The sequence below is a fragment of the Nyctereutes procyonoides genome, unplaced genomic scaffold, assembly GCF_905146905.1.
Source record: "Nyctereutes procyonoides isolate TBG_1078 unplaced genomic scaffold, NYPRO_anot_genome, whole genome shotgun sequence".
Taxonomy (NCBI): Eukaryota; Metazoa; Chordata; class Mammalia; order Carnivora; family Canidae; genus Nyctereutes; species Nyctereutes procyonoides.
In genome coordinates, this window is record NW_026575133.1 from 172,947 (window position 1) to 200,647 (window position 27,701).

General features: G+C 39.4%; 1 protein-coding gene and 1 pseudogene across 3 annotated transcripts; both read left to right on the top strand.

The window, feature by feature from the left end:
- Nucleotides 1–5,035: 5,035 nt before the first annotated feature.
- CEP55 (centrosomal protein 55) lies at nucleotides 5,036–27,662 on the top strand. 3 transcript variants are annotated; one of them, XM_055345827.1, is made up of 9 exons: nucleotides 5,036–5,350; nucleotides 7,482–7,676; nucleotides 9,525–9,800; nucleotides 13,348–13,416; nucleotides 20,889–21,039; nucleotides 22,560–22,873; nucleotides 24,193–24,264; nucleotides 25,194–25,319; nucleotides 26,561–27,662. In XM_055345827.1, the coding sequence occupies exons 2-9, from the start codon at nucleotides 7,494–7,496 to the stop codon at nucleotides 26,759–26,761; spliced, it is 1,392 nt and encodes a 463-aa protein (XP_055201802.1). In that variant the 5' UTR covers nucleotides 5,036–5,350; nucleotides 7,482–7,493; the 3' UTR covers nucleotides 26,762–27,662. The 3 variants fall into 3 exon arrangements, with proteins under 3 accessions (XP_055201802.1, XP_055201803.1, XP_055201804.1); XM_055345828.1 differs by having other exon boundaries at nucleotides 5,036–5,246; XM_055345829.1 differs by lacking the exon at nucleotides 25,194–25,319.
- Nucleotides 10,648–11,533, top strand: LOC129523223 (V-type proton ATPase subunit E 1-like; annotated as a pseudogene).
- Nucleotides 27,663–27,701: the final 39 nt, after the last annotated feature.

Sequence of the window (27,701 nt, forward strand, 5' to 3'; positions counted from 1 at the left end):
CTCTGCAAGAAAGCTCACAGATAATCATAGCCTAATGGAGTGCAATGATAGAAGGAGACAGAGAAGACAGGCGTCTAACAGGGCAAGTGAGGGCGAGCAGGGTAGGCTCCTGGAGGAGGTGGCAGCTGGACTGAGTGCAAACCTTCCTCAAATTACAATGCAGTTACATCTCAATAAATCCATCATTAGTTGAAAATATCGTAAATTGATACATATATTTAATGCATTAAATATCATAAATGCATTTAATACACTTAGCCTACCAGACGTCATAGCTTAGCTTTGCTCACATTAACCATGCTCTGAATACCTACATGAGCCTATAGTTGAACAAAACCATTTAACCGAAGTGTTGGCTATCTCATGAAATTTATTGGATACAGTACTAAAAGTGAAAAATAGAATGGTTATAAAAAAAAAGAAAAAGAAAAATAGAATGGTTATATAGGAGCAAAATGGTTGTAAGTTGTATGGATTGTAGCCCTTGTGATGGTGCGGCTGTCTGGGAGTTGAGGCTTGCTGCCTGCCACTGCCCAGTGACATGAAAGAGGATCCTACCAGATGGTGCCAGCTGAGGAAAAGATCAAAATTCAAAGAATGGTTTTTACTGAATGCATATCACTTTTGCACCACCATAAAGTCAAAAAATTGTTAAGTCAGGGATATCTATATTAATGGTTGAATTGACATATGTATGATCTGAAATTGAATTAAACAAATACATATGGTAAGCATTAGAAACTTCAGGGCATTCAATGTTGGTGAAACATCACGTGTGAGGTGAAATAATCGCACTGTGAACATAGGCAGTTGGGTGGGCAGCCGCTTAGAGAGACTTATTGCTCTGTTAAGAACAATTACATCTAATGAGTGCTCACTCTGTGCCAAATGCTACCCTAAGCATTTTATTAATCTCGTTTAATCCTTCTGCTGCCCTATTCTATGAGGTAAGTACTGTTCATCACCCCCCACTTCACAGATGAGGAAACTGAGGCGTAGTTTGGTTAAATAGTGTCCAAGTTCTCACAGCAAGTGGAGTCAGGGTGTGAACAGAGGCAGTCTACCTTTAGACTCCATGCTCTTACCTACTTGCACCATGCCTCAGTGGCAGTGGAGGTTTTAACTAGAGATGCATTTTTCAGCAGGGAAGCAAAATAATCGAATTACATCCCAATACTCTGGATACAAATGAAACATTTTAATAACTCCACAGACTGAAAATTAGTTTAAAATGAGCTAAAACAGGTAGAGCAGTCAGTGCCCAAGGAGCTTGCTCTCTTCAAACAGAATGCACTGTGAACTGAGAACCAACTCTCCTAAATGAGATTAGTCAGCAGGGAAAATCTGCCCAACCTGGCCCGGAAATGGCTTCCCAACGTGTTACTTACTGATAGGGCTGCTTTGATCTCAGCTAAATGCTAAGGGTGTCTCCCTATTTACCGATTTAGAATGTACCCTTCCCGGCTGACCATGATGAACTTTTCTAACCCAGGAAAGAGCAGTGGGTCAACCCTGAGAAGGCGCTGGGTTCTAAAATGATGCTTTTTGTGCGAGTTAATGAATATTTGATCAATATTCATTAGGAAGAGAGGAGAGTAAAGAAAGGAGGAGAGTAAAGAATTTGTCTATTTCTCCACAATAGTCTAGGGCAGAGGATGCCTAGATCATTTATTTATCCATTCGTTCATCGAGCAAATATTTATTAACTTCCTAATTGGTTTAAGCACTGTGATGATTGGTGCGAAGGATATGGTGGTAAGCAAAATCAGACAAATTCCTCAAGGAGTTTGCAGTCTAGTGAGGGTAAAGGACACAAGTGAAAGAATTACTAACAAATGTGCAATTGTAACTATAGTGAATGCTTTGAAGGAGTAGGCAGTCAAGAGAGGAAATCCCCTTCTCTAGGAGGCAGGAAAGTCTTCCCTGAGGCAGTGAAGATTGAGTAAAGGTCTGAAAGGGAAAAGAGATAATAGTGGGAGCATTACTGATTGGGGAACCTCCAGTGAAAAGACCCTGAGGCGGGAAGAATGGTGCCTGGTCAAGGAATGAAAGGTGTCAAATGTGGCTGGTTTGAGACTAGGCTGGGGAGGTCAGTTTAGCCCTGCTAAGCCTGAGAGAACAAATTGGGGATCTGTTATTTTATGACAAGAACAAAGGTGGGTCAATAAAATGTTTTCAGTGTTTGTGTTGGGGAATGTGTGACATGATTAGATCTGCATTATTCCAAAAATATCTCTACTGAAAGAAAATTGCATTGGAAGGAGGCAAGAGTTTACTTGGTTCTTCTTTTCCTGCATCTAAAGAACATTTGTTGTGTGTTTACTGACACTGTTCAATAGAAATGTAACATAAGCCACATTTATCATTTTGAATTTTCTAAAAGTCGCAGTAAAGAAAGTAAAAAACAGCAATAGCAGGATTAATTTTAATATATTTAATTTTGCCCAAAGTATCTATAATATTACCATCTCAGCATGTAGTAATATAAAAAAGTACTAGTGAAGTATTTCACATTTTTTCATAGTCTTTGAAATCTGCTGTGTATTTCACACATTTCAATTCAGAAACAAAATTTTCACTGGAAATACATCTGCATTTAGATTTCATAAAATTTACAGTTGAAAAAATAGGTTTGCATAGCCAAGTTGTTCCAAATATACTTAAAACTTTTCCAATAACCAAATTAGCTACCAGTTTTTAAATTAAAAAATAAGTAAAATTAAAAATTCAGTTCCTCAATCACAGTAGCCACATTTTAAGCACTCACCAGCCATATGTGGCTAGTGCTACATATTGGATAGAGCAGAAGGAACTTTTCCATCACTGAAGAAAGTTGTATTGGAAAACAGAGATGTAGATGTACCTGCTGGTGAGGCCTTGGGCATTCATCAGCATCCTTTTGGAAGATTTAATCTTTCAAAGGTATTGATCATATTCATCTATAACAGCCCCACTATCTCGTTTTACTAAGGCTGAACACATTCAGCAGGCTTTGGTACTGTTTTGGTTTCTCAGGAAGATTTTCCTACTGGGAGGAAAATGAGCTAACCTGCTGAAATAAATATCCAGTCTACTAGGCTGTTGCGGCTGTTACTTTTCTGTTTGAATCCTTGCCCTAGGATTCTCAGAGTAAGCTGTCAACATCAAAGTACTAGCACCTTTGTGAGGCCTTATGCAAACTACAGCTCCTCACACTTTGCACCTGGCAGCACCTATCTGCAAAGAGCAAACATTGATTTTCAAGTCTAATAATGACAATTACAAAATTCAACGAGCCACGGAGCTAATGACCCTCTGCCTGCTCTTCATCCTCAGGGGTCCCCAGTCACATTGGTAGCTCCCACCAGAAGAAAGGGACCTGGAAGCAGATGTGTACAATTGAGGTGTCTGGCCCAGCAGGCCCAGACACCAGGCCTCAAGCTGCCAGTCTGCCAGGTGTCACCTCTCTTTACATAATTCCCCCAGCTCCTTCTCTTCTTTACTCCCCATTTGGCTCAAAACTGAGCAGGGAGATTTCTTTCTCTGTCACTCTAAGGATTTTTGCAAATTTCGTTGGAAACTAATTTTGCTCTTGCTCTCAACTGTGGGCAATGCATAACTTTCACAAACCCCGTTATCTTTTGCCGTGACTTCTTCCCACCCAACCCCATCTGATACTTTAAACACAACAGATGTGAAAGAGCCCAATTCTATTCACTTTTCTATCAGAAATGTGAGCTCCTTGGAAGCAGGGACCAAATGTTATCTTCGTATGTTGAAAAAAATTCCTTAAAGTTCTCTACACGGTTTCTCATCCATTATATGTAGTTACATAGGAGTTTGTTGCTTTTTGTGTAAGAATGGCTAACTCCAACTGAGCATTTACTAAATGGCAAGCACTTAACATAGATTCTCCAGTTTAATTCTTATATCCATTCTGTAGGGTAAATATTATTTGCCTTATTTTACAGGTCAGGAAACCGAGGCTCAGAGAGGTTAAAGAACTTATTTAACATCACACATCCGGTAAGAGGCAGTCAGGAGCTAAACGCAGCCCTAATCTGGGGTTAACTGGTATGCGACCCTGCTTTTCTAGGATGTTTTGCTACTGTATCCTTTTATTAAGTCTCTGGTGAGATTATACTTGGTCTAAAAGAGAAAGGTTAAGCTTGGGCAGCCCCGGTGGCGCAGCGGTTTAGCGCTGCCTGCAGCCCGGGTGTGATCCTGGGGACCCGGGATTGAGTCCCACGTTGGATCCCTGCAGAGAGCCTGCTTCTCCCTCTGCCTGTGTTTCCACCTCTCTCTCTCTCTGAATAAATAAGTAAATAAATAAGAAAGGTTAGGCTCTGTCAAACATTCCTTGTGCCTCTTCGTTTTAGCAACATAGCCCCTAAGGTGGCTAACCATGACCCGGACTTGACTTAAATCAAGCCAGAGGGCAGCAATCGGGAGCAAACGCCTGCCTAGTCTCCTCTAGGGCTCATAATCTACGAGTTCAGTCTGCCGTGCCCATCAGTTCTGCCACCTGCTACACTCCGCAGTGCTCCACCCCTGACTTTTGGCAAGAGAAAGATTCAGCACAATGGGAAGACAGGCTGTCCTCCCTCAGGGAATGCAGTTCTCCTACTCCATAATGGGCAAAATTGGTTTCTAGAAAGGCAAATCATGCTCCGGGACACAGAACGAGTTAGTCCCAGTTCAGTTACTGGATTTAGCTCACTGAACGTGGTAATGTGCTTGATCCCCAAAGCTGACAAACACAACTCTCGGCTCCTTATAAGGAAACATAGCCCGAGGTCTGAGCGCTCAGAAGAGCCCAGAGACAGCCCCAGAAGAGGACCACCAACCGGAGGGCAGGACTTCCCCGCCTGAGTCCCGCCTCTGCTCCCGCCCCCTCGGACCCACCTCCGTTCCACCCCGCCTCCAGGTTCCAGCCCCGCCCCCTCGGAGGTCGCAGCCAATCGGAGGGCCGCGAGCCCGCCGCGCGTGCCGCGCCCCCTTCCTGCCGGCCACGCCCCCGCCGGCAGTGACGTGCCCCGCCCCGCAGCCGCGGGATTCAAACTCCCGGAAGCGGCGCGGGTGCCGCAGGGTGTGGCCCCGCGGACGCGAGGACCCGGCTTCGCCTCAGGTGCTGGCTGGCGGCAGGGAGGCGACAGCCGTGGGTGACGAAGGCGGCCAGGGCTCGCAGCCCCGAGGCCAGGCCGGACAGCGAGGGACGCGGCCGCGGGCCGACAGCGTCTGCTTGGACTCAGTCTCTGCCCGCCCAGGTATATGTCCCCCTTCCCGGGCGCTCACTTCTTGCCTGGCACCGGGTTGGGAGTCTCACCGCCGTGGGCGTGTCCATCCTTCCTTTCAGCTTTGCGGTGCGTAGGTGCGTATTATCATCCCCCCCCCCTTTTCTTTTTTCTTGGCGCGGAGAGGCCAAGTGACTTGGCCAGGGTCTTTCGTGAGGACAGCGTGCGGATTAGCAAGCACGTTCGTGTCTGTTCTACAAACATCTTCATTTTAGAAGTGAGAAAGTGCCTTCTTTTGCGGATTTTCTTTGCCTCTCTGCCCACGTAGCTCTTATGTGAGGGGTTTTGCAAGATTTTTTTTAAAGATTTATTTATTTATTTATTTATTTATTTATTTATTTATTTATTTGCAAGATTTTTTGTAAAGATTTATTTATTTATTTATTTATTTGCAAGATTTTTTGTAAAGATAGATTTATTTATTTATTTATTTATTTATTTATTTATTTATTTATTTATTTATTGTGAGAGAGGGGGAGAGCCCGTGCACGGACGGAGGGGCCGAGGGAGCAGGAGAGAGAATCTTAAACAGACACCGCCAGCTCCATCTCAGGACCCTGAGGTCACCACCTGAGCCGAAATCGAGAGTCAGTGGCTTAACCGACTGTGCCCCCCCGAGCGCCTGTCTTTGTAAGATTTGCCTGCAGTTGGGAACCGTGTAATAGATGCCTTGTGCAGGTGGCTGGATTGCAGCGTTCTGTCTTATCAACCCAGTATACCGAGTCAGCAAGTGTTATTACCAGAACTCTATAGGGAAGAACCTCCTGTGGTGGCGGGTTCTCAAGATACCATAACCTTACATTAACCTTAATTGATTTACTGGTTTTTTTAGTCTGTCACCTTCAAATGGGCAAAAATCCAGGACTAACCTTTTGCTAGATGGTCCGTTCACCTTTACTAGATTAAACGTCTCATTAAGGGGACATGTATCCTCTCTTTTCTTTTCTTTTCTTTTCTTTTCTTTTCTTTCTTTTCTTTTCTTTTCTTTCTTCTTTCTTATAGCCAGTTTATACCAGCTCCTATTATGCTACCTCGTAAATTAGATTTTCTAATATATTTTGAGTGCATGAATGGTCTTATATTCCTTTAACTTCCTCAGTTACCACCATTATTTTATCTTGGGATCCATAAGGTGGAAAATGGTTTTTAATCTCTCTAATTAAAGCTACTTTCATTATATGCACAGTATGTTTCACTGTATATTTTGCCCCTGGAGTTAATACTATACACTTCTTCTAAACTGTTACCTAATATTCTTAGCAGATTCTAAGCTTCTCCTTACTTAATTTGGCCTCTTATCCTTAATTCTTGAATATTGTGTCTCTTTTTTCCTATAAATATCCTGTCTTGGATTCTTCTTGCTTCTGCTTACTATAGTCTCTCAGGTAGCTGCCTGTTTACATAGATTTGAACATAGATTTGAACAGGACATATCATTATGTTAGGTAATGACATTTCAGTGCCTATGTTCTCAGAATTATATCATTTACCACAAGCATTTTATTCCTGGGTGAGATATGTCTTTGTTATCTGTTTCATTCAGCCTACATTTAATGGTTTAATTATTGATCCCTTTTTTTTTAATGAAACTTTCTCATTGAAGCATGACATACATACAGAATCCTCCCCAAAACATAAGCATCCAAGTTGACATATTTTTAATTTTTTTTATTTTAATACCAGTATGATTAACATACAGTGTTATATTAGTTTCAGGTGTACAATATGGTGATTCACTAATTCTGTGCATTACTGTGTATGTCAAGATAAGTTGACATGTTTTTAAAAGGTGAATTCTCCCCACGTATCTACCACACAGATTAAAAAATAAATATTGATACCACCAAGCCAGAAGCCTTTCCCAGTCTCTTTCTCATACCCCACTGGTTTGGCTGTGTCACTTCTATTGAGATAGAAATGTTCTTCTATTTAGCAAAAGGTTACAAGCCTGAGATTTGTCCTTTTATTTATTTTTTAAGATTTTATTTATTTATTCATGATAGTCACAGAGAGAGAGAGAGGCAGAGACACAGGCAGAGGGAGAAGCAGGCTCCATGCAGGGAGCCCGACGTGGGATTCGATCATGGGTCTCCAGGATCGCGCCCTGGGCCAAAGGCAGGCGCCAAACCGCTGCGCCACCCAGGGATCCCGAGATTTGTCCTTTTAAACTTAGACTCATAAAATATAATTGTGTTTTCATTTTTACAGATAGTTTCAGAAATGTCTTCCAGAAGTCCCAAAGGTTTAATTAAAGGTAAATGGGGATCAAAGCCTAGTAACTCCAAATCAGAAACTGCATTAGAAAAATTTAGGGGAGAAATTTCAGCTGTAAAAACATCAGTGGATGAAATCACAAGTGGAAAAGGAAAGTTGACTGATACAGACAGACACAGACTTTTGGAGGTGAGTGGCCTTATAAACGTTTTTCAATTGTAATAAACTTTGCTGTAGGAGATAAAGTATTTTCCCAATAATGATATAATTTAGTTTTTCTGTTCATTCACTAAATGTAAAAAATCAAATCTAATAATTTCAAAGTGTTCAACAGAGTTCAGATTTTAACATGAGTGTTTAAAAATCCATTTTATCATGTATATTGGCTGCTTTCCAAGTAATCTTTGTTTTCAGATTTTTTGAGGTAAAATCATTACATGTACTGGCATTTTGCATTCTGTCAAACTATACTTCACGTTCTCTAACTTACAGTTTGTTATGGCATAGTCAATAAAGCAGCTAGGAACATATTAGAACTGGGAGATTTTAAATTTTTAATCATTAATTTAATTTTGCAAAAGTTCTCTTATTATTCATAGTTAGAAAATAAATGACCTGTATTAAATAGTATCATTGGATTTCTTTAAATTTCATTTTATAGGCACATTATAAAACCAAATGATTTATTATTCTTTTAACAACACATACTTATTCAAGCATTGAGAAATGATCTATCACTAATTCTTAGACATAAAGATTATTTTGCAGTCTGGTGATGGAATCTAATAGCTTCCCTGAGAGATCTCTTTCCAGTTCTTTCCATCTTTGACAAGCACTGGTTGTCAAAACTTTGTTCCTTTATAATCAATTGAAATTAAACCTCCTGTAACTTCTTCCCATTTGTTCTAATTGTATGTATTACAGGCATAGAACAAGTCATTTTTTATCCATATGAAAACTTCTCAGATATTTGACGGAATCTTCCTTCCTTTTACTTTTTTGTAGACCAACCCCATACTCTTCAGCTTTTCTAGCATCTTATAATCCTGGTTACTTTCCTGAGCACCTTGTGATGCTTGTGATGTTTTCACATTCCTTGAACAATATTGGTGTGTGTGCTGTGCACTGTGGCAAACATGAGTTGAAATGGCACTGTTATTTCCACTAATCTGGATGCTGTACCCTCCAAAAGCCTAAAATTATATGGGCTTTTTTTTTTTTTTTAAACTGTATCATACTACTGCCTTATCTTAGGCTTGAGGCAACTAAAGTCCCCACATCATTTTCACAGGGTCAACTAACTCAGTTTCCCCATTTTATATTTGAACAACTGCTTCTCCCCTCCACCTCCATGCAAGTTTGTAGTTTTATGGTGGTTTTACCGTCTTAGCATGTAAAGTCAGTCTCTTAACTTTTCTGGGCTCCCCAGAGTTGCTCTCTGCCTTATGTCAGCAGCAGTTTAACAAGCATGCCTTCTTTATCTTTTAAATCCTTGAAAATGTGAACACTCCTTTGAAGATCATCTTTTAGAGTTGATACCAAATCATTTATTAACAAAAAAACAAGTTAACGAATGCATTTTTATCCAGTTGTAACATTCTGTTAATTTTTAAGTTCTGTTGCTTCGAGTTCATTAATGAGCGTGTATCTATCTCTTGTATGGCTTACTTTTAGCCTTTAAGATGATTAGAACTGGTATTATAGAAGGATGATTATCAGATACTGATGTGAAAGCCAGCTTTTCTTTAGCTTTCTCTTACCATTCTTGACAGAGTTGGTTTCTCTTTTCTGTGTATGTGTCCCATTCATTTTATATATATCTTAAGTACGGCATTTAGTGTATCGCAGTAATTTATCAGTTTACCTCTCTATGAGCTCTCTGAGCATAGGACCTCGGCTTCATTTTCTTTTTGGCCCTGGTATCTAGTATAATGCTGACTTGATGTATAATAAACTCTTCATAAATGCTTGTTGTATGTTGCTTATTTTCATGTTTGACCTGGCTTTGTTCTAAGATTCTTCTTAGTTTATATCTAGAAAATTCAAGTCCTAGAAGCTGAGAGGGAGAAGAATGCATATCACCTCACAGAGAAAGACAAAGAAATACAAAGACTCAGAGAGCAGCTGAAAGTCAAGTATAATAATACTACATTGCTTGAACAGCTGGAGGAGAAGACAAAGGAAGGCGAAAGGAGGGAACAGCTGTTGAAATCCTTGTCTGAAGAGACAGATGTATTGAAAAAACAGTTGTCTGCTACAACTGCAAGGCTTGCTGAACTTGAAAGCAAAGCCAGTAAACTCCGCTTATCACAGGTACTCATCATTTCTTTAAACTCAGATTTTTTTCCCTTTCTGATACAATTTTTAATTCTTGTGAAGAATGGGTTTGTTAAAACACACTTGTCAAATGATGAAACAATATAGTATACTAACAAGCTATTTTTTATTTATAGCCTGGTACCCTCTCTATAAGCAAAAATAGTTAATATGGCTCCCTCCACTCCCCAGATCATTTTTTTGTGCAAAGGAATATTCAGAATACAGAATCTACTGTGTATCTACAACATCCAAGGTTTTCTAGGGTTTTTTTTTTCCTGTAGTTTCTATCATAAAGACAATAGCCTTCATTTTGTTATTTTCAGATTTGAGATACACAATTATAATATCTGGTATGCTTTTTCGAGCTACAAGTGCTTTTGCTCCCTCCTCCTCTGTTTTAAAGTTACTAGTGAGAACAAGGCTTTGTAGGTAGGCAGATCTGAGTTCAGATTTTGGTTCTACCACTTGCTAGTTGAGTGAACAAATTCCTTAACCTTTCTAGCTTTAGAGACAATGCTAGAATTCACCAGACCCTTCTTCTAAACCTCAGTTTCCACACTGTTAAAATCAAGATAAGAATATTGGAGATTAAAATAGGTGAAGGAGGTAGAGAGGTGTAAAAAAATAGAGAAATAATCCTGGAGATTAAATGTGGTGATATATGTAAATCCCCTAGCATGGTGCTTGGCATATAGTAAGTGCTCAAGAAATGATTTCTTATTGATTAGATCTTTGATTCTTTTGCAAATTTGAACATTTACATAATACTAATAGTATTATTACCACCTATAGAAGAAAATCTGTAGCTTTCAGATATACCTCAATGTTGATAAGGGTCTTTGCACTTTTTCTCCTATTCAGAATAGTCAGAGTGATAGGGCCTATACCATTTACATGTACTGTCATAGATGGGCAATTGAGTACTTTTACAGGTGAATTCAAAGAGGATATGTTGATAAACCAAAGGAAGCCGATACCTCTGCAGGATTTTCTTTTCCTGCTTTCTACCGCCACCTTCCAGGCTAAGCTTGAGCCAGTGGCCTGCTGGCCTAGCACAGCTTTCCCCATGGCCCTCAGTGATGCCGATGTGCAGAAGCAGATTAAGCATATGATGGCTTTTATTGAACAAGAAGCCAAGGAGAAAGCAGAGGAAATAGATGCGAAGGCAGAGGAAGAGTTCAACATTGAGAAAGGTCGTCTTGTGCAAACCCAAAGACTGAAGATTATGGAATACTATGATAAGAAAGAAAAACAGATTGAGCAGCAGAAGAAAATTCAGATGTCTAATTTGATGAATCAAGCAAGGCTCAAGGTCCTCAGAGCAAGAGATGACCTTAGCAAAACAGACTCAGCAAAGTGGTAAAAGATACAACCAGAATCCAAGTACTGCTGGATGGACTGGTCCTCCAGGGTTTGTACCAATTGTTGGAGCCCCAAATGATTGTTCGTTGCAAGAAACAGAGCCTTTCCCTCTGGTAAAGGCTGCAGTGCAAAAAGTGATTCCTATGTACAAAATTGCCACCAAAAAAGATGTTGATGTCCAAATTGATCAGGAATCCTACCTGCTTGAGGAAATAGCTGGTGAAGTGGAGATCTATAATGGGGATTGTAAAATAAAGGTTTCCAATACTCTAGAAAGCTGACTGGACCTTATAGCCCAGCAGATGATGCCAGAAGTACGGGGAGCCTTATTTGGTGCAAATGGCAACAGGAAGTTTTTGAACTAAACCTTTGGGAGGGGTAGAGTTCATCCACTGTTCTCCTGCTGTGGCGTGGAAGTTTCTGATATTTGAAGAAACGAGGTATCTGTGTGGCTTCCTCTTCTCTGTTCTCATAGTCTGTATTTGTCAGTGGATACTCTGTGTAGCTAATGCCCTTATCCTAATTGTTTAAAATAGAAAGTTTGACTTCATATAATCAGGAAAGCTCCTTCTTAGCTTATCTAAAAGTAGCACAACTTTCGTCGGCTTCTGTAGTGTGAGGGTGAGGGTATAAGATGGTGGTCACAGGAGCTTCACCAAGTCTCCGCTCTTCCTCCAGTCCTCTGCTTCTAGTTCTTGAGCCTAGAGGTGATGTGTACGGTGTTCTCTGACATGAAGTCTTTGCTCTTAGGCTTAAAGTGCATGGGGACCATGCATACCTCCCAGCAGTAGTCGCTTCACTGCTAACCTGTTTGGGCCTAGAAGTGTTCCTCATCTGTAAATGTGATTTAAAACCTAAGCGGTGAATATGTCTTATTTATTAAAACAAAAGGTTTAAAAAACAAAGAGGATATGTTTTTGTAGAGAATTTTCACACAGCTAAAATTCATGAAAATTATAGATCCAAAGTGATCACCTAAAACTTTTCCTTAAAGTTCAAGAATTAGTTTCTCCACTTTTAAATATGGACACACAAATTCTGGTAGAAATGATAACTCTAAAAAATGTATTCTTATAACAATCATATTATAAGGTTATTGATTTCTATGTTAGTCGGCCTGCTTTGATTCTGTAACAACCTACGAATCTCAGGGTCTCATAAAACAGATGTTCATTTTCTCCCCATGTCACGGCCTTGTGCAGGTGGGAGTAGAAGAGGCTTTGCTCTGCAGAATCACTCAGATCCAGGTTCCTTCCTTTTAGTGGCTCCCCAGCCTTGCACCAGATCCTCTGTGTACAGCTGTAAGCTAGAGGGAACGTGTGGAGCATGAAGGGAGGGTTTGGGGACCAGGCCTAGCATTGGCATATGTCACTTCTGCCCCCGTTCCATCAGACAGAATTTGGTCTCATGGCCTCACTAACTGCAGGGAAGGCTGGGAAATATAGTCCACAGTGTACCCAGAGGAAAAGGAAAAGGCTTTGGTGAACTGCCTCTGTCCTAGTTTTTACCAGGACGACTAAATTGAGGGGGAGAAAGGGATACTGGGGTGAGCTAAGAACCTTTGGAGAAAAATATTTTGTGATTTATTGCCAGTGTTCACACAAGTCTGCTTCCTTAAAGGTGTTAAAAGACTGAAATATAGCTTGTTAGGAGTTTTGTTGGTTAGCCTGGATACCTATCCATCCAACCATCCAACCACTTTTTTCCCCTCTGTGTGAAAATTAAAAAAAAAAAGGAAAGAAATTTTGTCTTGAGTTCCATATAATCTGTATGGACTAATACTAATTAATACTAATACAAATATAATTCTAGAAAACAACTTTTTTCTTTTATTTGACAATTTAATATTTTCCAGATTTCATTTAAACAGCCTACTTGTTTAGTTTTGTTTCATTGTGGTGAAAACCACTAGGCAATTCTTAGGCACTGAGGTATGCTGGTGATCCAGATGATCTCAGAAATCAAATTAGGTATGAAATCTCAGGGCTTCCACTCTGCTGAGGAAACTTCCAGATCTTCCTTCTCCTCTGGTACCTGTCACCTGGCATGATGGTTCATCAGCATGTACTAGATGTGGATTTTGAGATGTCCTTGTGAAGTATTCTCTGTTATTATAGAACCAAATATGGTGAGGAAACTTGTTAAATTTTTTATATTAACTAATATTGGTTTATTTCAGACTATGGCTACAAGCTGCTTCAACTCATCAATGAATAATATTCATGAAATGGAAATACAACTTAAAGATGTAAGCTCATTTTCCTTTTATTATTTTTATTTACTTACTTTTTAAGGCTTTTATTTATTTAAGAGAGAGAGCACAAGGAGGAGCAGAGAGAGAGAGACCAGAAGACGCCATGCTCAGTGCAGAGCCCAGCACGGGGCTTGATCTCATGACTCTGAGATCATGACCTGAGCTGAACTCAAGAGTCAGATGCTTAACTGAGCCATTGAGGCGCCCCTCATTTTCCTTCTATTAAGTTATGGGAAGAGAGGATTAATTAATTCGTTCTTAAATTTCATGGAAATTGACAGCATTGATGCTGTGACTTGAAAATAGTCTGTTGAGAAAAGAACTGAATGGTTTGAGATCATCTCCCTATGTTACTACCTTTAGGTCTCTTTCTAGGCATTCAAGAGGACCAGTTCCTCTAGTCCTAGTCTCTTTAGGCAAGAAAGCCCTAGAACTCACCCAAATACCTCAACAATGTTCCTTCTTCACCTAAATCTAGTTTGCCCAGTTATTATATTATGTTGTAATTTCACTTATAATTTTTTCTTTTTATTTATCCATGCAAGATGTATTTATTCATTTGAAACTCTTCCCTTGGAATCCGGATTTGCTTTTGTCATTTGAAAAGGAAACACATTCTCTGTATACTAAGTACTTTTCTGTAGAATTTGAGATAAGGTTTTCTAGATATATGGTAAGGCTATATTACTTCAAACTTATGTGTTATATAGATTGGTGTGTTTCATTGTGAATTGAATTAATTGAGGACATAGGATTATTATTCACTGTATTTTTTCAAGTTTTAGTCTTAGATACACAATGTAGAAAATTCTTGAGTTAATTATTAGGCCAGTAGGTAGGTATTTTGAATCCAGAAATATTACTGGCAAGTCTACTCTTCTCTAAGTTTCTCTTAAGATTCCTGTTTTCTTTCATCTAGCAAGTGTACCTTGAGGTCTATTTGATCTTCCAAAGAATTTAAATCTGAGTGTCTGGATCACAGGGTCCTATAGTACCTTATCAAAGTAACTCACCTACAGGTAACTAAGATAAAGAAGAAACATACTTTTTAAAGATCTATCAAAATAAGTTCCTTGTGTCATATGTTATACGACCTTTATTGTTCCATGTATGTCAATACCTACCAGCTGCACAGATGTACAGATGTATGAATGATTTATGTGCACACCTCCTACTTCCCCTTTACTTGCTCCAGCCATGCTGGCTTTCTAACTACTCCTTCAATACACTACCTTTTCTCTCTGCTCTGCCTGGCACACCGTTTCCCCAGATATCTTCATGACCTTCATTGTCACTTTCTTGGGTGGGAGGGGTGGGGGTGGGGCCAGGGCCAGAGGGTTACCTAGCCACCTTTTCTAAAATTATAGCTCCCAGACAATTCCTATTACCTTTCCCTGCTTCTGTAACTTTTCCTCTCATCGCATATTACTGTTAAACTTACAATATATTTCACTCACGTATTGTGTTTATTATGTAAGTCTTACACTGGTATATGTTTTACAAGGGGAAGATTTCCATGTTTTTTTCACTGTTGTATGCCCAGTGTCTAGAACATTTGAATTTTATTAGTACCTGAAAATATATGCTATTGTCTTGAACATACATGTAACTTTTAGGCTTCTTGGTATCAACTGCTTCAAATATCAGTTAAAGTTATTTTTAGATAATGACAATTCTTTGTATGAAAATAACTTTGAAATGTTATACATGGATACCCAACCTTTTTGTTCTCTTTTATCTTCCTGGCTTACTTAAGGATCATATTGTGCTCCTCTGCTCTGTTTACCTTAGAAAGGATTTCAGATAAGTGGAGTAAAATTTAACCCAACTCACCATCCAATGGTCTAGACTGAGCAAGGCCTCCCAGACTCTCCTGTGCATATGAGACTAGGGGATCTTCATAAAACACAAATTCTGATTTCATTGGTTAGGGTAGGGTCCGAGATCTCACATTTCCAATAAGCTCTCAGCTCTGCTGTATTAACTTACACATTTGAGGAGCAAGAGATGATTTAGCTCTGGTTGTCTCTGAGCCCAGGGGGAGACTAGGAAGCAGGGAAAGCAACCTGTCACTCCTCTGAGCACAGAGCTCACATTATTCTGCTTTGAGAGCTCAGTAGTTCCAGTCCTTTGCCCTTCCTCCAGGTTCCCACAAAGCTTCTTGGATCACTTTGCCCACCTATTTTAAGAATCAGTATTCATTATGCTGAAAAAAGCCCTAAAAACCCATGTTCACCTTTCTAAATGCCTAACTGTATCGTTCCTCAGGGACCATTTAGGTCTGGCTGACATTTTGAAATAATTACATGGAGTTCATACTGTAAACATTGTAGTGTCATTGACTTGCAAACCAAATAGCTAAGAGGAAGCTGAAGTAGGCATTTCTTGCTCTGAATTTTAAAAATCTGATTTTTAAACAATTTAAGGAAGGTAAATAACAATTATTAATTTTTATTTGGAAAAAATTCAAATTTACATAAAAGTTACAAGAATAAAAATGCTAAGTAGAACACCCATATACTCTACCAAAATTCAAACATTGTTAATGTTTTGCTTCATTTTATATATCTCTTCAATCCCCACCCAGACCCCCCAGAACATAAATTTTTTTTCCGAACCTTTTAAGAGTGAGTCGCATGTATTACAGCCCCTTAAACCTATATACTTCAATATATATTCCTCAGAACAAGGATGTCTTCTTACATGTCTACAGTACAGATAGCAACTTAATTTTTTTTTAAGATTTTATTTAATTATTTGATAGAGGGAGAGAGAGCAAACAAGTGGGGGTGGGGGTAGGAGCAGAGGGAGAAGCAGATTCCCCACTGAGTGAGGAGCCCTACTCAGCCCTCAGTCCCAGGACCCTGGGATCATGACCTGAGCCGAAAGCAGGCACATAATTCCAGCTTTGTCAGTTGACTCACTTTTTTTATTCCTCCAGTATAGACTAACATTTTAACCTATGTTAGAGTTTTTGCTCAGGAAACATAAAATGGATCCCTGTGAAGCCTGAGGAAGAGCTTTAGTAGCATTCACTTTTGCCTACTTGTGTTCCATATTTTTTTTTCTGTTCCATATTTTTATTGATAATTTGAGTGGAAATGTTAAATGCATGCCTTATAAATGTATAGAGGGCACAAAGCTGGAAGAGATGATAATGCAATGATGACTCTAAAGATGCAAAACTAATATAAACATTTATTGATAGCCATCAAGTCCATTTATTATTGATACTATTTAGAGAAGAAAGCAAATGCAGAAGACAGTGAGGCCTGGAGGAAAGAAACTGACTGCTTTACTAATGTAACATCGCCATCACCTGGTCTTTTAGAATATTGCCCCTCAAATCTTCAACCAACAGTTCTGTTTCTCATACTTAAGTGATGTATGGACAGGTTCCTTTAAAAGAAAATTTTCGGGGCACCTGGGTGGCTCAGTCCATTAAGCATCTGGCTTCAGCTCTGGTCTTGATCTCAGGATCATGGGATCCAGCCCTGCATTGAACTCCCTGCTCAGCAGGGAGTCTGCTACTCCCCTTCCCTTTGCCCCTTTTCCCTGCTCCTGCTCTCCCTCTTGCTCTTGTGCTCTCTCTCAAATAAATAAATCTTTAAAAAGGAGAAAATTTTCAGCACCATCCAACGTTGACTTGAATTATTTATATTGAAATGTTTCTTGGGGCACCTGGGTGACTCAGTGGTTGAGCATCTGCCTTTGGCTCAGGTTGTGATCCCCAGGTCCTGGGATCAAGTCCTGTATCAGGCTCCCCACAGGGAGCCTATTTCTCCATGTGCCTATGTTTCTGCCTCTCTCCTGTGTCTCTTATGAATAAATGAAGTCTTTAAAAAACTGTTTCTTAAAGTTGGACAGATTTAAAATTTGATATACAATTAGGTATTTTTAGCATCAGACACATGATTTATAAAGATTTGGCTATATGCATGCTTTTTGAATGCTACAACACTACCTCTTTTGGCAGCTAAATTTGAGTATTTAATACAGAGTGAACGTACATTATCTCCACTTTCCAAATCTACTCTTAAACTCTGTGAGGAGGACTCATGTTATAACTGCCTGACAGGTACCAAGAGAAAAGTGTGTGGTCAAGTGACTGGAGGACCCTTGGACTAAGTCTTTGATTCCAGAAGCTGCCTCTGTCATCCTAATCCATTTCTTAGTTCTGCAGAGAGCAGACACTGAAATTCTTTAAGCCCCATGCCTACATGCTCATGAGTTTGTAGGATGCTCATGGAAAGAGCCTAGTAAAGGTTAGAAGAACTCTCTAGACTGAGGAGTTTTTATATAGAAAGATCTTTTCAGACTTGAAGCTCATCTGTTTTATATCTTTAAAAGATAGAAATTCTTACTCTAAAAGAAGACGCCTTAGTATACAACTGAAAATGTCCAGTGTGTTCCTTACTGCTTTTCCCATCTCACCCCCTGGGGTGAGATGCCAGCTCATAGGAGAGAGGAGCTACTCCTTTTTCAGTGTATTTACAACAAATGCAGGGTGATTGAAAAAGAATTGAACACTTTTGAAAGTGTTTCAGTATGTGTGTTTTACTTCAGTCTGCTTTGATCATGCAACTTTTTTGTCAAGAACTTTGTGCCATCTTTTTTGGCACCCCTGAAGGATATAAAATTATACGTCCTGGCTGCCACTTCAACCACTGATAATAATAGATTTCAACAGGTCTGAGTGAATTATGACACAAAGGGTGCATAGTATACACTTGTTAAAATCATAGAAATAGCTATGGTAGTTCCATTATAAGGGGGTTTGAAATTCATTTTCATATATTCCTTAGTTAATGAGAAATAGCTTTTTGAGAGTGTTTGATTCTTTTTAAATCATTTTGAATGGATTATTCTAGTATGTATAAGGAACTACTAGATTTTTTCATGACGTTTCCTCCCCTGAATACCCAAACTTCAGTTTGGGGCTAAAAGGCTTGTGTGGGTGCTTGCCGATTCTGGCAACCATTGTTTCTCTGCTCCTTGTTGTTACCATCGTTCACATTTATTAGGCAGCTACTTGCCATGGAAGCATCGAACATATAAATGGAACTATACAAAATCTAAACAAGCCTGGGCCAGCTGTCCAGGGGCCATGATCTAGTTCAGATAATAACTATCATCAGAACACAATCAAGGTCATTAGTATAAGATGCCAAATAAATTGAATGGACATTAAAATCACTGTTGGCTTACAAAGGAGAGGGAGCTTGGTGAGGGCACTTATGGCAAGGAGGCCTGAAAGACAACCCTGGATGCACTGGAACTTGATGAAAAGGTGGGATTTAAGTGGGCACGTGATATAGGAAGGAGTTCTAGGGCATTCTGGGCAAGAGGGTGTGTATAGCTATATGGACAGCAAGGTGGCAGTGGAGGCCAGAAATGGCTAGGCTGTAACCTGAAGAGATAGGAAGAGGCAGTTTATGGGCCATTTTAGTGTTAGCCTAAGGGAACATAGCTTCAGTTTTAGCAAGTGGTGTCATGAAGCTCTCAAAAATTCTGTTACTAATTAAATGATTTAGCACTTAGGGGAACCAAGGGAGAGGTTGAACTGAACTTATTAAGAGTTGTTTTTCCTCCCAAAGTAGAATGATCATTGTATTAATTAACCTAAAGTTTTTGGTGATAGTCTGTGTCTCCTCTCACTCTCTTAATGGGGGAATCACCTTCCAACTGAGGGTCTGCATTGTTGAGCAAAAAAGGGACACATCTTTTTCTTTTTTCTTTTAATCCAAAAGCAGGGTTTACCAAGATCCAACAGTCAATCGTTGCTCAAGACAAATCATAGCATGGGTGCCAGGGGCAGAGGACTCCGTACAGATGAGCTTGGCTATCATGAAGGGGTATTCATGTCACTATGTAGGCCTCCTTCTGGGATGTTTCATCCATACTTTACATATGTGACATGAGGTTTAGATGTATATGGACGCTCTACACAAATAACCGTTGAGATTTACTTGCCCAGCCTCTCAGAAACAAAGAACAAGAAAAGAACAGTCTCATCTTCTTAGATTGAACTTCTAGGTTAGAAAGAAGACTTATAATCTCATTGCATGGTGGTGCAGTATAAGAATTTCTAGGCTTTTCCGCCCAGAATCAGCAGATGAATTGTCTATTTTGCTAGCTTTAACTTGAATCTGTGCCCCACTTTCAGTAACAAAACTAGGGGAAGGGGGGGAGGGTAGTGTGCAATTGCTGGGGATACGGGGCTGTCCTGGCAGACTCCTTTGGCTTTGCCTTTCACTGAATTTCCAGGGATCAACTGGTTAAGAACAATGAGAGTTAGAGGATATATGAATTTGTCCTGGTTGATAATAATACACCACCTCATAAATCTACACACCTTTGTCCATATATGCCACCTTGCTTTATCCACTAAAGTTAATGTAGCTTCTTATGTGAGGATTTGCCAGTGTCTTACCACAGATCAGGTGGTATCAGGTTTTTAGACTTAGGCTAGGTGGCCAACCAAGTAAGGCTATCAGAGCATGTCTAGTTTCTTGAAGGAAAGAACCGAAATGAAAAACTGTTAGCAGTAACAGTAAACTAATGTTAGCAGTAAAAGTAAAGTGAATCAGTTTCTCTGTTATCTGCTAACTTAAATAAACACTGCCTACTTTATTAATATTATGCCATCATCCAGATGATTTCTGGAGTACATATTATACACAAAGCCAGGAATACTTCCAGAAGAGCATGGTCTGCCACTTCAAGAAACTTACTATTTAAAAGACAAAGTAACCACAGATTAAAAAGCTGAAGATGTTTGGCAAAATAATTTTTATTTTATTTATTTATTATTTGGTAAAATGACTTTTAAAAATATGTAGACATATATATATATATAACAACTGAGTTCATAAGCCCCTTTGCAAATCAAGTGAGTGATCCCAGTGTGGGATTTTTACTTGAGTCCTAAGAGGATGAAAATTGGTGATAAAGAGGGGGCGGGCTCCTTAGGTGTGATTCTCTGAGAGGCAGCCACAAGGTGGAGTTTGGAGTTCAGGTTATTGGGCAACAGCATCTGTAACGGAGAAGGAAAGTGGCTGGACTGGGCGGGAGCACCAGCCGACCAGTCCGCAAGTTCGTGTCTCTCTCCACATGGGGAGCTCCTGAGCAGAGTTGTGTGTTGGGTGGAAATCTCTGGAGCAGGGCCTCTACCTCTGCCACAGAGGTGTTCTAATTTACATGGACAGACACAAAGCAAGTTGTGTATAGAACAAATGAACTTGACCCCCTGGAAACATGACTTCACCATGGTGTTAGGTGCTCTGAAGGACCTTGACGTCAGAATGGATCTCCGGGTTTCAAACCATGTGGTGGTGGTCTAGAGTTCTATTTGACCCACAAGAATTTCTTTGTACTAGGAAAGGCTACATCACTGGGGCTCCCTTACCTTTTTGAAGATTTTGTTTTATTTTATTTTATTAATTTGCTTTCATTTTCTTTTTGAGGCTCTGGAGAAAAATCAGCAGTGGCTTGTGTATGATCAACAACGGGAGGTCTATGTAAAAGGACTTTTAGCCAAGATCTTTGAGTTGGAACAGAAACCAGAAACAGCTGCTCATTCACGCCCACAGCAGACAAAAAAGGCTGAATCAGAAGGTACTGGTATAAAAATGTTCTTTTGGGGTAGGCTTGCCTGCCATTTTCCAAAAGGAGAGATTTGTCAAATTTAGATTTTTATAAATATGTTAGAAAGTGAATTAAGCAAGTCTTATAACTCTGAAGTAAGAAAGACTATGTTAGCAAGTTTGTTTTCTCATTGTTTTCTGATCAAAGGGACCAGAGGCACAGGGTGATGGACCTCTGACAGTTCTAAAGGCACATTAAATTTTCTCCTTCCTATGTGTCCTTCCCCACTTTCACAGATCTTCTCCAACTTCATTTCCCCCAGAGTTGGCCTCCTCACTGATCATGTTTTTACTTTGCTTCCTTTCATGTATTGGTCAGTCCCAAAAGAAAGAATACATCTTATAGATGATTCTTCAGTCCTTTGAATCTCCCACAGAATTGAAATGAAGGCTCCTAGGGAGTATGCAACCTTTTTTCCAAGGGCTTTGCAGCTTCCCTGGCTTTGAGTTTCACAAGAACCCTAAGAGGTGGGGCAAGAGTGGTCATTATTCTCATTTTACAGATGGGGAAATAGGTCCAGCAGTTCTAGCTTATAAACTAAGAAAAGAAGAGAAACCTCCCATGCAAAGCACTTGTTAAAAACTGATAGCCCTAATGGGACTGAAGCTTTGAATTATATAAAGAGAAGGCTAAAGAAAGGCAGGCAAGGCTCATAATCTTGGAGCTTCACATTTGAAAATTTTAAATGAAGCTAATGCTAAAAAAGAAAATATAGGGGAGCCTCTGTGGCTCAGTGGTTAAGTATCTGCCTTTGGCTCAGGTCATGATCCCGGGGTCCTGGGATCAAGCCCCATGTCAGGCTCCATGCTCAGGGGGCAGCCTGCTTCTCCCTCAGCTGCTCCCCTTGCTTGTGTTCGCTCATTCTCTCTCTTATCAAATAAATAAATAAAAATTTTTTAAAAAAGGAAAATATAAAAGAATTGGGGGCAAAGTTACTTTACTACAATGCTTTTATAAGTTTATTACACATAAAAGTAATATTTTAGTGGTGGGCTAAGTCTAATTTTTCTTTCTTTGGCAATATAGGTTTTTCTCTCTGTCTGTATGTGTTTTATCAAAGTGATATGAACTCTTGTTAAAGTAATTTAATAGAAGCATAGAAAAGTCTGCCCACCCTTCCCTTCCCATCCCAATCGCTCTTTCTTCCTCCTATGAGAGCAATTGCTTTCAGCATTTTTGTTTTTAATTTTGGTAATTATATATATATATGAACAATGAGTTTATATCTCTACTTGTTGATTTATCTTCTTTACATTATTACTTTATCTTCCCGTAGAACAGCTATGTTACTGTTTCCACTTCTTCTATTTGTTAGTTTAACTTCAAAAAATGTACCTGAACTTCTTTTTCTCGTTCTGTCAAATATCAACCCTGTCTCCTGACTCTTCATTTCATAAGATCTTATTTATAGAAATGTGTTTAGTTTTAACTTCTCAGGGATATAATCTATTATATAAAAAGTGTGTTGTGCCACAATGTGTTTGTCATAGATTTTCTTCAAGAAGAAAAGCAAAAATATTACAACCATCTCTTGGCAAATGCAAAAAAAGATCTCGAGGTTGAACGACAGACCATAACTCAGTTGAATTTTGAACTTAGTGAATTTCGAAGAAAATATGAAGAAACCCAAAAAGAAGTTCAAGATTTAAATCAACTGTTGTCTTCACAAAGAAAGGCAGATGTACAACATCTGGAAGACGATAGGCATAAAACAGAGAAAATACAAAGGCTCAAGGAAGAGAATGATATTGCTAGGGAAAAACTTGAAGAGGAGAAGAAGAGATCTGAAGAGCTCTTATCTCAGGTGAGCCTAACCAGCAAGACTATCCATGATCCAGAATTTGAAATTGTCATTGTACTCATCCAGTGTCAGGGACTATTTTAACTACTAGGGAGCCAGCAAGGAACAAAACAAGTTCCTGCAAGTTCCTGCCCTACTATGGGATTCTTTAGAGTGGAAACAGACCCTAAACAAGTACCTACATAACCAAGTAAAAAAAAGCAGGGCAATATGATGCAGAGAGACTGGAGGCCTGAGATGGTACTGAGACAAAGGTCTTTGGGTAAGAAGGAACCAGTAAGGTGAGCAATGGGGAATTCCCTGTGGAGGAACTCAGGTGTACAAGGCAGTTGGTGAGAGGGAGGCAGGTGTGTGCCAGAAGTCAGAAGGTGTGAAGCAAAGAGGGGAATTGAGGCTGGTTCCCAGTCTGGCACCTTGATCATGGTGATGCTGTGCTCAAGTTAATTCACACAAATCTTCCATGTTCTCGTTCTACTCCCCACCTTCTGCCAGGATGTCTGTGTCAGTGACATTAGAGTTACTAAGTTAGGATGATTAGAATTGACTATTGACTAGTACTTTGGCAGAAACCATTCATTTAAATCTTACTCGGCAGCATGGAATAATGGAAAAAACATGATCTGGGATCCATACTTGGTCTCTAGTTCAGGATGTGCCGCCTTAGGAAAATCAGCTGCCTTCCCAGACTTGCAGGTCATTGGTGTGTCAAATTAATCACAACAATCTCTTTTTGCTTCATAAGGGCTTTTGTGAAGGTCAGCTGAGAGAATGTAAAAGGTCTTTGTAAAGTCAAGGGCTGGGTAGAAGTTAGTTATTGCTATTATTAGAATACGAAGTAATTTTTTAAAATCATCCAAAAGTTGAGAGAGGGATTAAAAAAAAGTCTGTAACATTTGCCTTCTTGGTCTTTACCACCTAGCTTCTGCCTACAGGTGCATACAGTGATATTTACAAAAGATTAAGCAAAAATGGTTGAGAATTCTATTGCACACCTCTGCGGACCAGGAGGGCAAGGCATTGCCAGCTTTGTTATCCAACTCAGAAATATTAGCAGATGTCAGTACTTCAAGAAAGTAGGTGTGTGTGCTGTAGAGTTTGGTGCTGTTCATCGCCATGCAGTCTGTGCCCCAGGGAACTCTCAGCCAGGGTTGTTCTGCTCAGCTGCTTTATAGATTGCCATCAAACAAGCAGCTGCAGTGACTCAGCGCGACAAGCAGGTGTTGTCCCAGATAGAGATGTGAGACTGGTGAGCTTCTCATGCACCCCAGGTCACGCAACAAAAGATCAGCTATGACAGTGTTGGCTCTGTTTACATCTGACAGGTCCAGTTCCTTTACACGTCTCTGTTAAAGCATCAAGAAGAACAAACAAGGATAGCTCTGCTGGAACAACAGGTACTTATTGGGGTTGCTTCTAAATTCACCTTAACTTGTTAGGAAATGGAATATTTCCTCATGTTTATTCTGTGAAGAACCATTTGAAAGTCATGAAAATAATTTTTTTTTTTTTTTTTTTTTTTTAGAGAGAGACAGAGAGCATGGGGTGGGTGGGGAGGGGCAGTGAGAGAGAGAGAGAGAGAGAGAATATCTTAATAAGCAGACTCCATGCCCAGCATGGAGCCCATTGTGGGGCTCAATCTCACAAACTGAGATCATGACCTGAGTCAAAGTCAAGAGGCAGATGCTTAAGCGACTGAGCCCACCCAGGCACCCCTGAAAAATGTTTTTAATAAACTTTAACAACCAAAAAAATTAAGTGACTATCTGACTTATCTTGCCATATATTTCTGTCTTTAAGCTAAACCAGATTCTCTGAACTGGGATGGCAATTGTTTTGACAGGGTGATGTTGGCCTTAGCAAATTTTATTCTTCCCCACATGGCTTCCATAGTCCCTATTCTAGCCTAGCAGGGTCTCCCCATGAGGGCTACTGTATAACTTCAAGCAGAACTCAGAGAGGTACCATTTATTCTCAGAACAGAGAACAGAGGTTTTTAGTGTATTCCAAACTGAGGAATAGCCATCTCTTTCCCTTCTTCCCCTTCCCCACAAACAGGGGAGGGGGATGGGGAAGAGAAATTCCAGTCAACTTCCTGAGCTCCTCCTCACTCACCTATACCTCCAGCATTTGCTTTGCTCCTTGAATAAACCAAAGCCTCAACCGTAAGCTTCATTTATCAACATCTCATTGTACTCAGATGAATTCTTGCTGAGAGGCACAAATGCTTGCCTCTTGTGCCATGAAAAACATTTATACATCTAGTCCGGAGAACCGGACAGTGTCTATTAAGCCATAATTGTCTTGTCCTGGGCATTTGTTCCAGATGCATGCATGTACTTTAGACTTTGAAAACGAAAAACTTGACCGTCAGAATATGCAGCACCAACTGCATGTAATTCTTAAGGAGCTCCGAAAAGCAAGAAATCAAATAACACAGTTGGAATCCTTGGTGAGTTTGGAATGGTTCAACTAAAACTTCTTTTCTTCTTTCTCTTGCTGCTGTTTTTACATTTATTTATCAAACCAGTTCCCAAACCAGGAGGATACAGCTTAAGAATGGCTGTTTCTCAAATCAGTAGGCAAAAGAACCCCTGCTTCATCTGAAGCAGCTGCCTTTTAGCATCAACCCAGAGCGCTAGGAAGAGGGACATGATGGGCCTCAGCATCATGCCCACTGAGTGGTGCCTGGATCTTCTCCGCCCCAGCACAGGATTCTAGAGGCACTACACAGGGGCTGCCCTGGGGGCCATGGGGGAAGGGAGTGCACTTGTAAATCCTCAACAGAAACTGTGTTTTTCTATTTAAAAAGAAAAATGCCATTTTTAGTGATAATAGACTGTTCCTGTTAATACACTGTTTTAAGCATATTAAATTAAGCACATTTTGTGGGTTACCTTTGAACACATAATCTTTTAAAACATAAGCCTTTTAAATGATTCTTCTATGAAGAAGTGATTTTTGACTTATTATTTGCATCTTACTAATAAGCTTTTGGGATCTGTGTTTGCGTGTTATGTCCCATTGGCCTGTATTTTATACATGATCGTAGTACTACAGAATATTTGCAGATGGTGAAATGTTACAAATAGACTTCCTCAGTTTTTGAAAGAGAAAAAAGCAATTGTTAAAATCATTTGTAGCTTCTTTATGAGTAAAAGACAATATGCTTTGACTCTAGTAAGTCATTGGTTTTGAGGATTTATAATATTTGAAATTGAAATTTATAACTCATTCTGTTACTATTTTTCAAAGTATAGGAAGCTGGAGGGTATGCAAAAGAGCCCATAATTTTCCTGTGCTTTTTTCTTTGTGTCCCTGCTGTCCGTCATCTTTAGACTGTGCTATAAAATATTCATTTTTAAGCTTTATCAACTATTCTGAGTTCCTTAGGGGGAAAAAACATGAAAAAGGAAAGTCACAAACATTTTAGGCAGTATTTTCATCATTTCTGTGTGTAACCTGTTTGATCAACATTAAATTTTTTTGCTATTCTTGATTCTACATTGTTTTTATTGCTGAACTTGCTGCTTTTTTACAAAACTAGCAAATTTGGCCAGCTTTGCACACAAGTCTACCTTTACATTTGGCTCTAAGTATTTTAATAGAACCTATCCATGTAAACCCCCAAGCCTAGTACTTCTTGGGTAATTCGGGTAATTTATAACCACCTCATATATATTTATTTTTCAGAAGCAGCTTCGGGAGCTTGCCTTCACAGAGCCATTAGTCACTTTCCAAGGAGAGTCTGAAAACAGAGTAAAAGTTGCCTCACCAAAAACTCCCACTGCTGCACTAAATGAAAGCCTGGTGGAATGTCCCAAGTGCAATATACAGTACCCTGCCACAGAACATCGAGATCTACTTGTCCACGTTGAATACTGTTCCAAATAGCAATATAAGTATTCTTTGTTTTTGTGTCAAAAGATTCAATACTGTATCTTATGTTAGCTTATGGATATTTTGAATTACTTATTTCACCTCTTACATAAGAAACTGCCTCTCTACCTTCAGAGACTCTGGTATAGGAGTGAATCATTGTATTTTTTTGGCTGCTTTGCATTTTCCTTGGCAGCTTTACCTCCCTGAGATGGTTCATCTTCAGGCTTCAGTGATGGAATGTGTGAGCTGAGACAGCTGACATTTTGCACTGTTAAAGTACTTGATGAAGAAAAGATAGTTCAGGTTATTGCTCGCGGATTAAATTTGTTGCACCAACAAGCAAATATTTTATGTTTTGTAGGTTTTTAAAAACCAGAGATAACTAACCAAGGATCTTAACTATGTTGGCTTTTGTTACCCAAGCCTCATAAACATACAATTGTGATTTTCATGGCCATTGTTATACTTTCTATATTTTTTCCTTTCTATTACAAGGCGGTTATTAGAAAAGTTGGAAATTTTCTTGACCTTTTTTGCTGCTTACTGTTGAAACCTAGCTGTGTTCTAAGCACAAAGCAGATTCTGCTTAAGGAATACTCAGTGGCCACATAATGTTCTCTTTCATACTAACTGACTGTAACTTTAACTTGAATTTTGTTACCACATGTTGGTCATTTAAAGGTGTTATAATGAATTTTAGCAAAACCATCTAGCCCTCTCATTTGATTGGCAGGCATTTTATTTATTTATTTTTGGCACTCTTAAAGTTGGTCAGTGTAATGAGCAGATATTTGCTTATCCGAATATATATTTTTATATGTGTGTGTAAACCCCCAATTTTTTTTTATTTCTTCAAGTTTTCTAAAATGCTGAACACTGGGCTACTGTTAGTAATATAAAGGAGAAAAGAATAAAATTATTTAATAAGTTTTAATATGCCTAGAGTTTATGT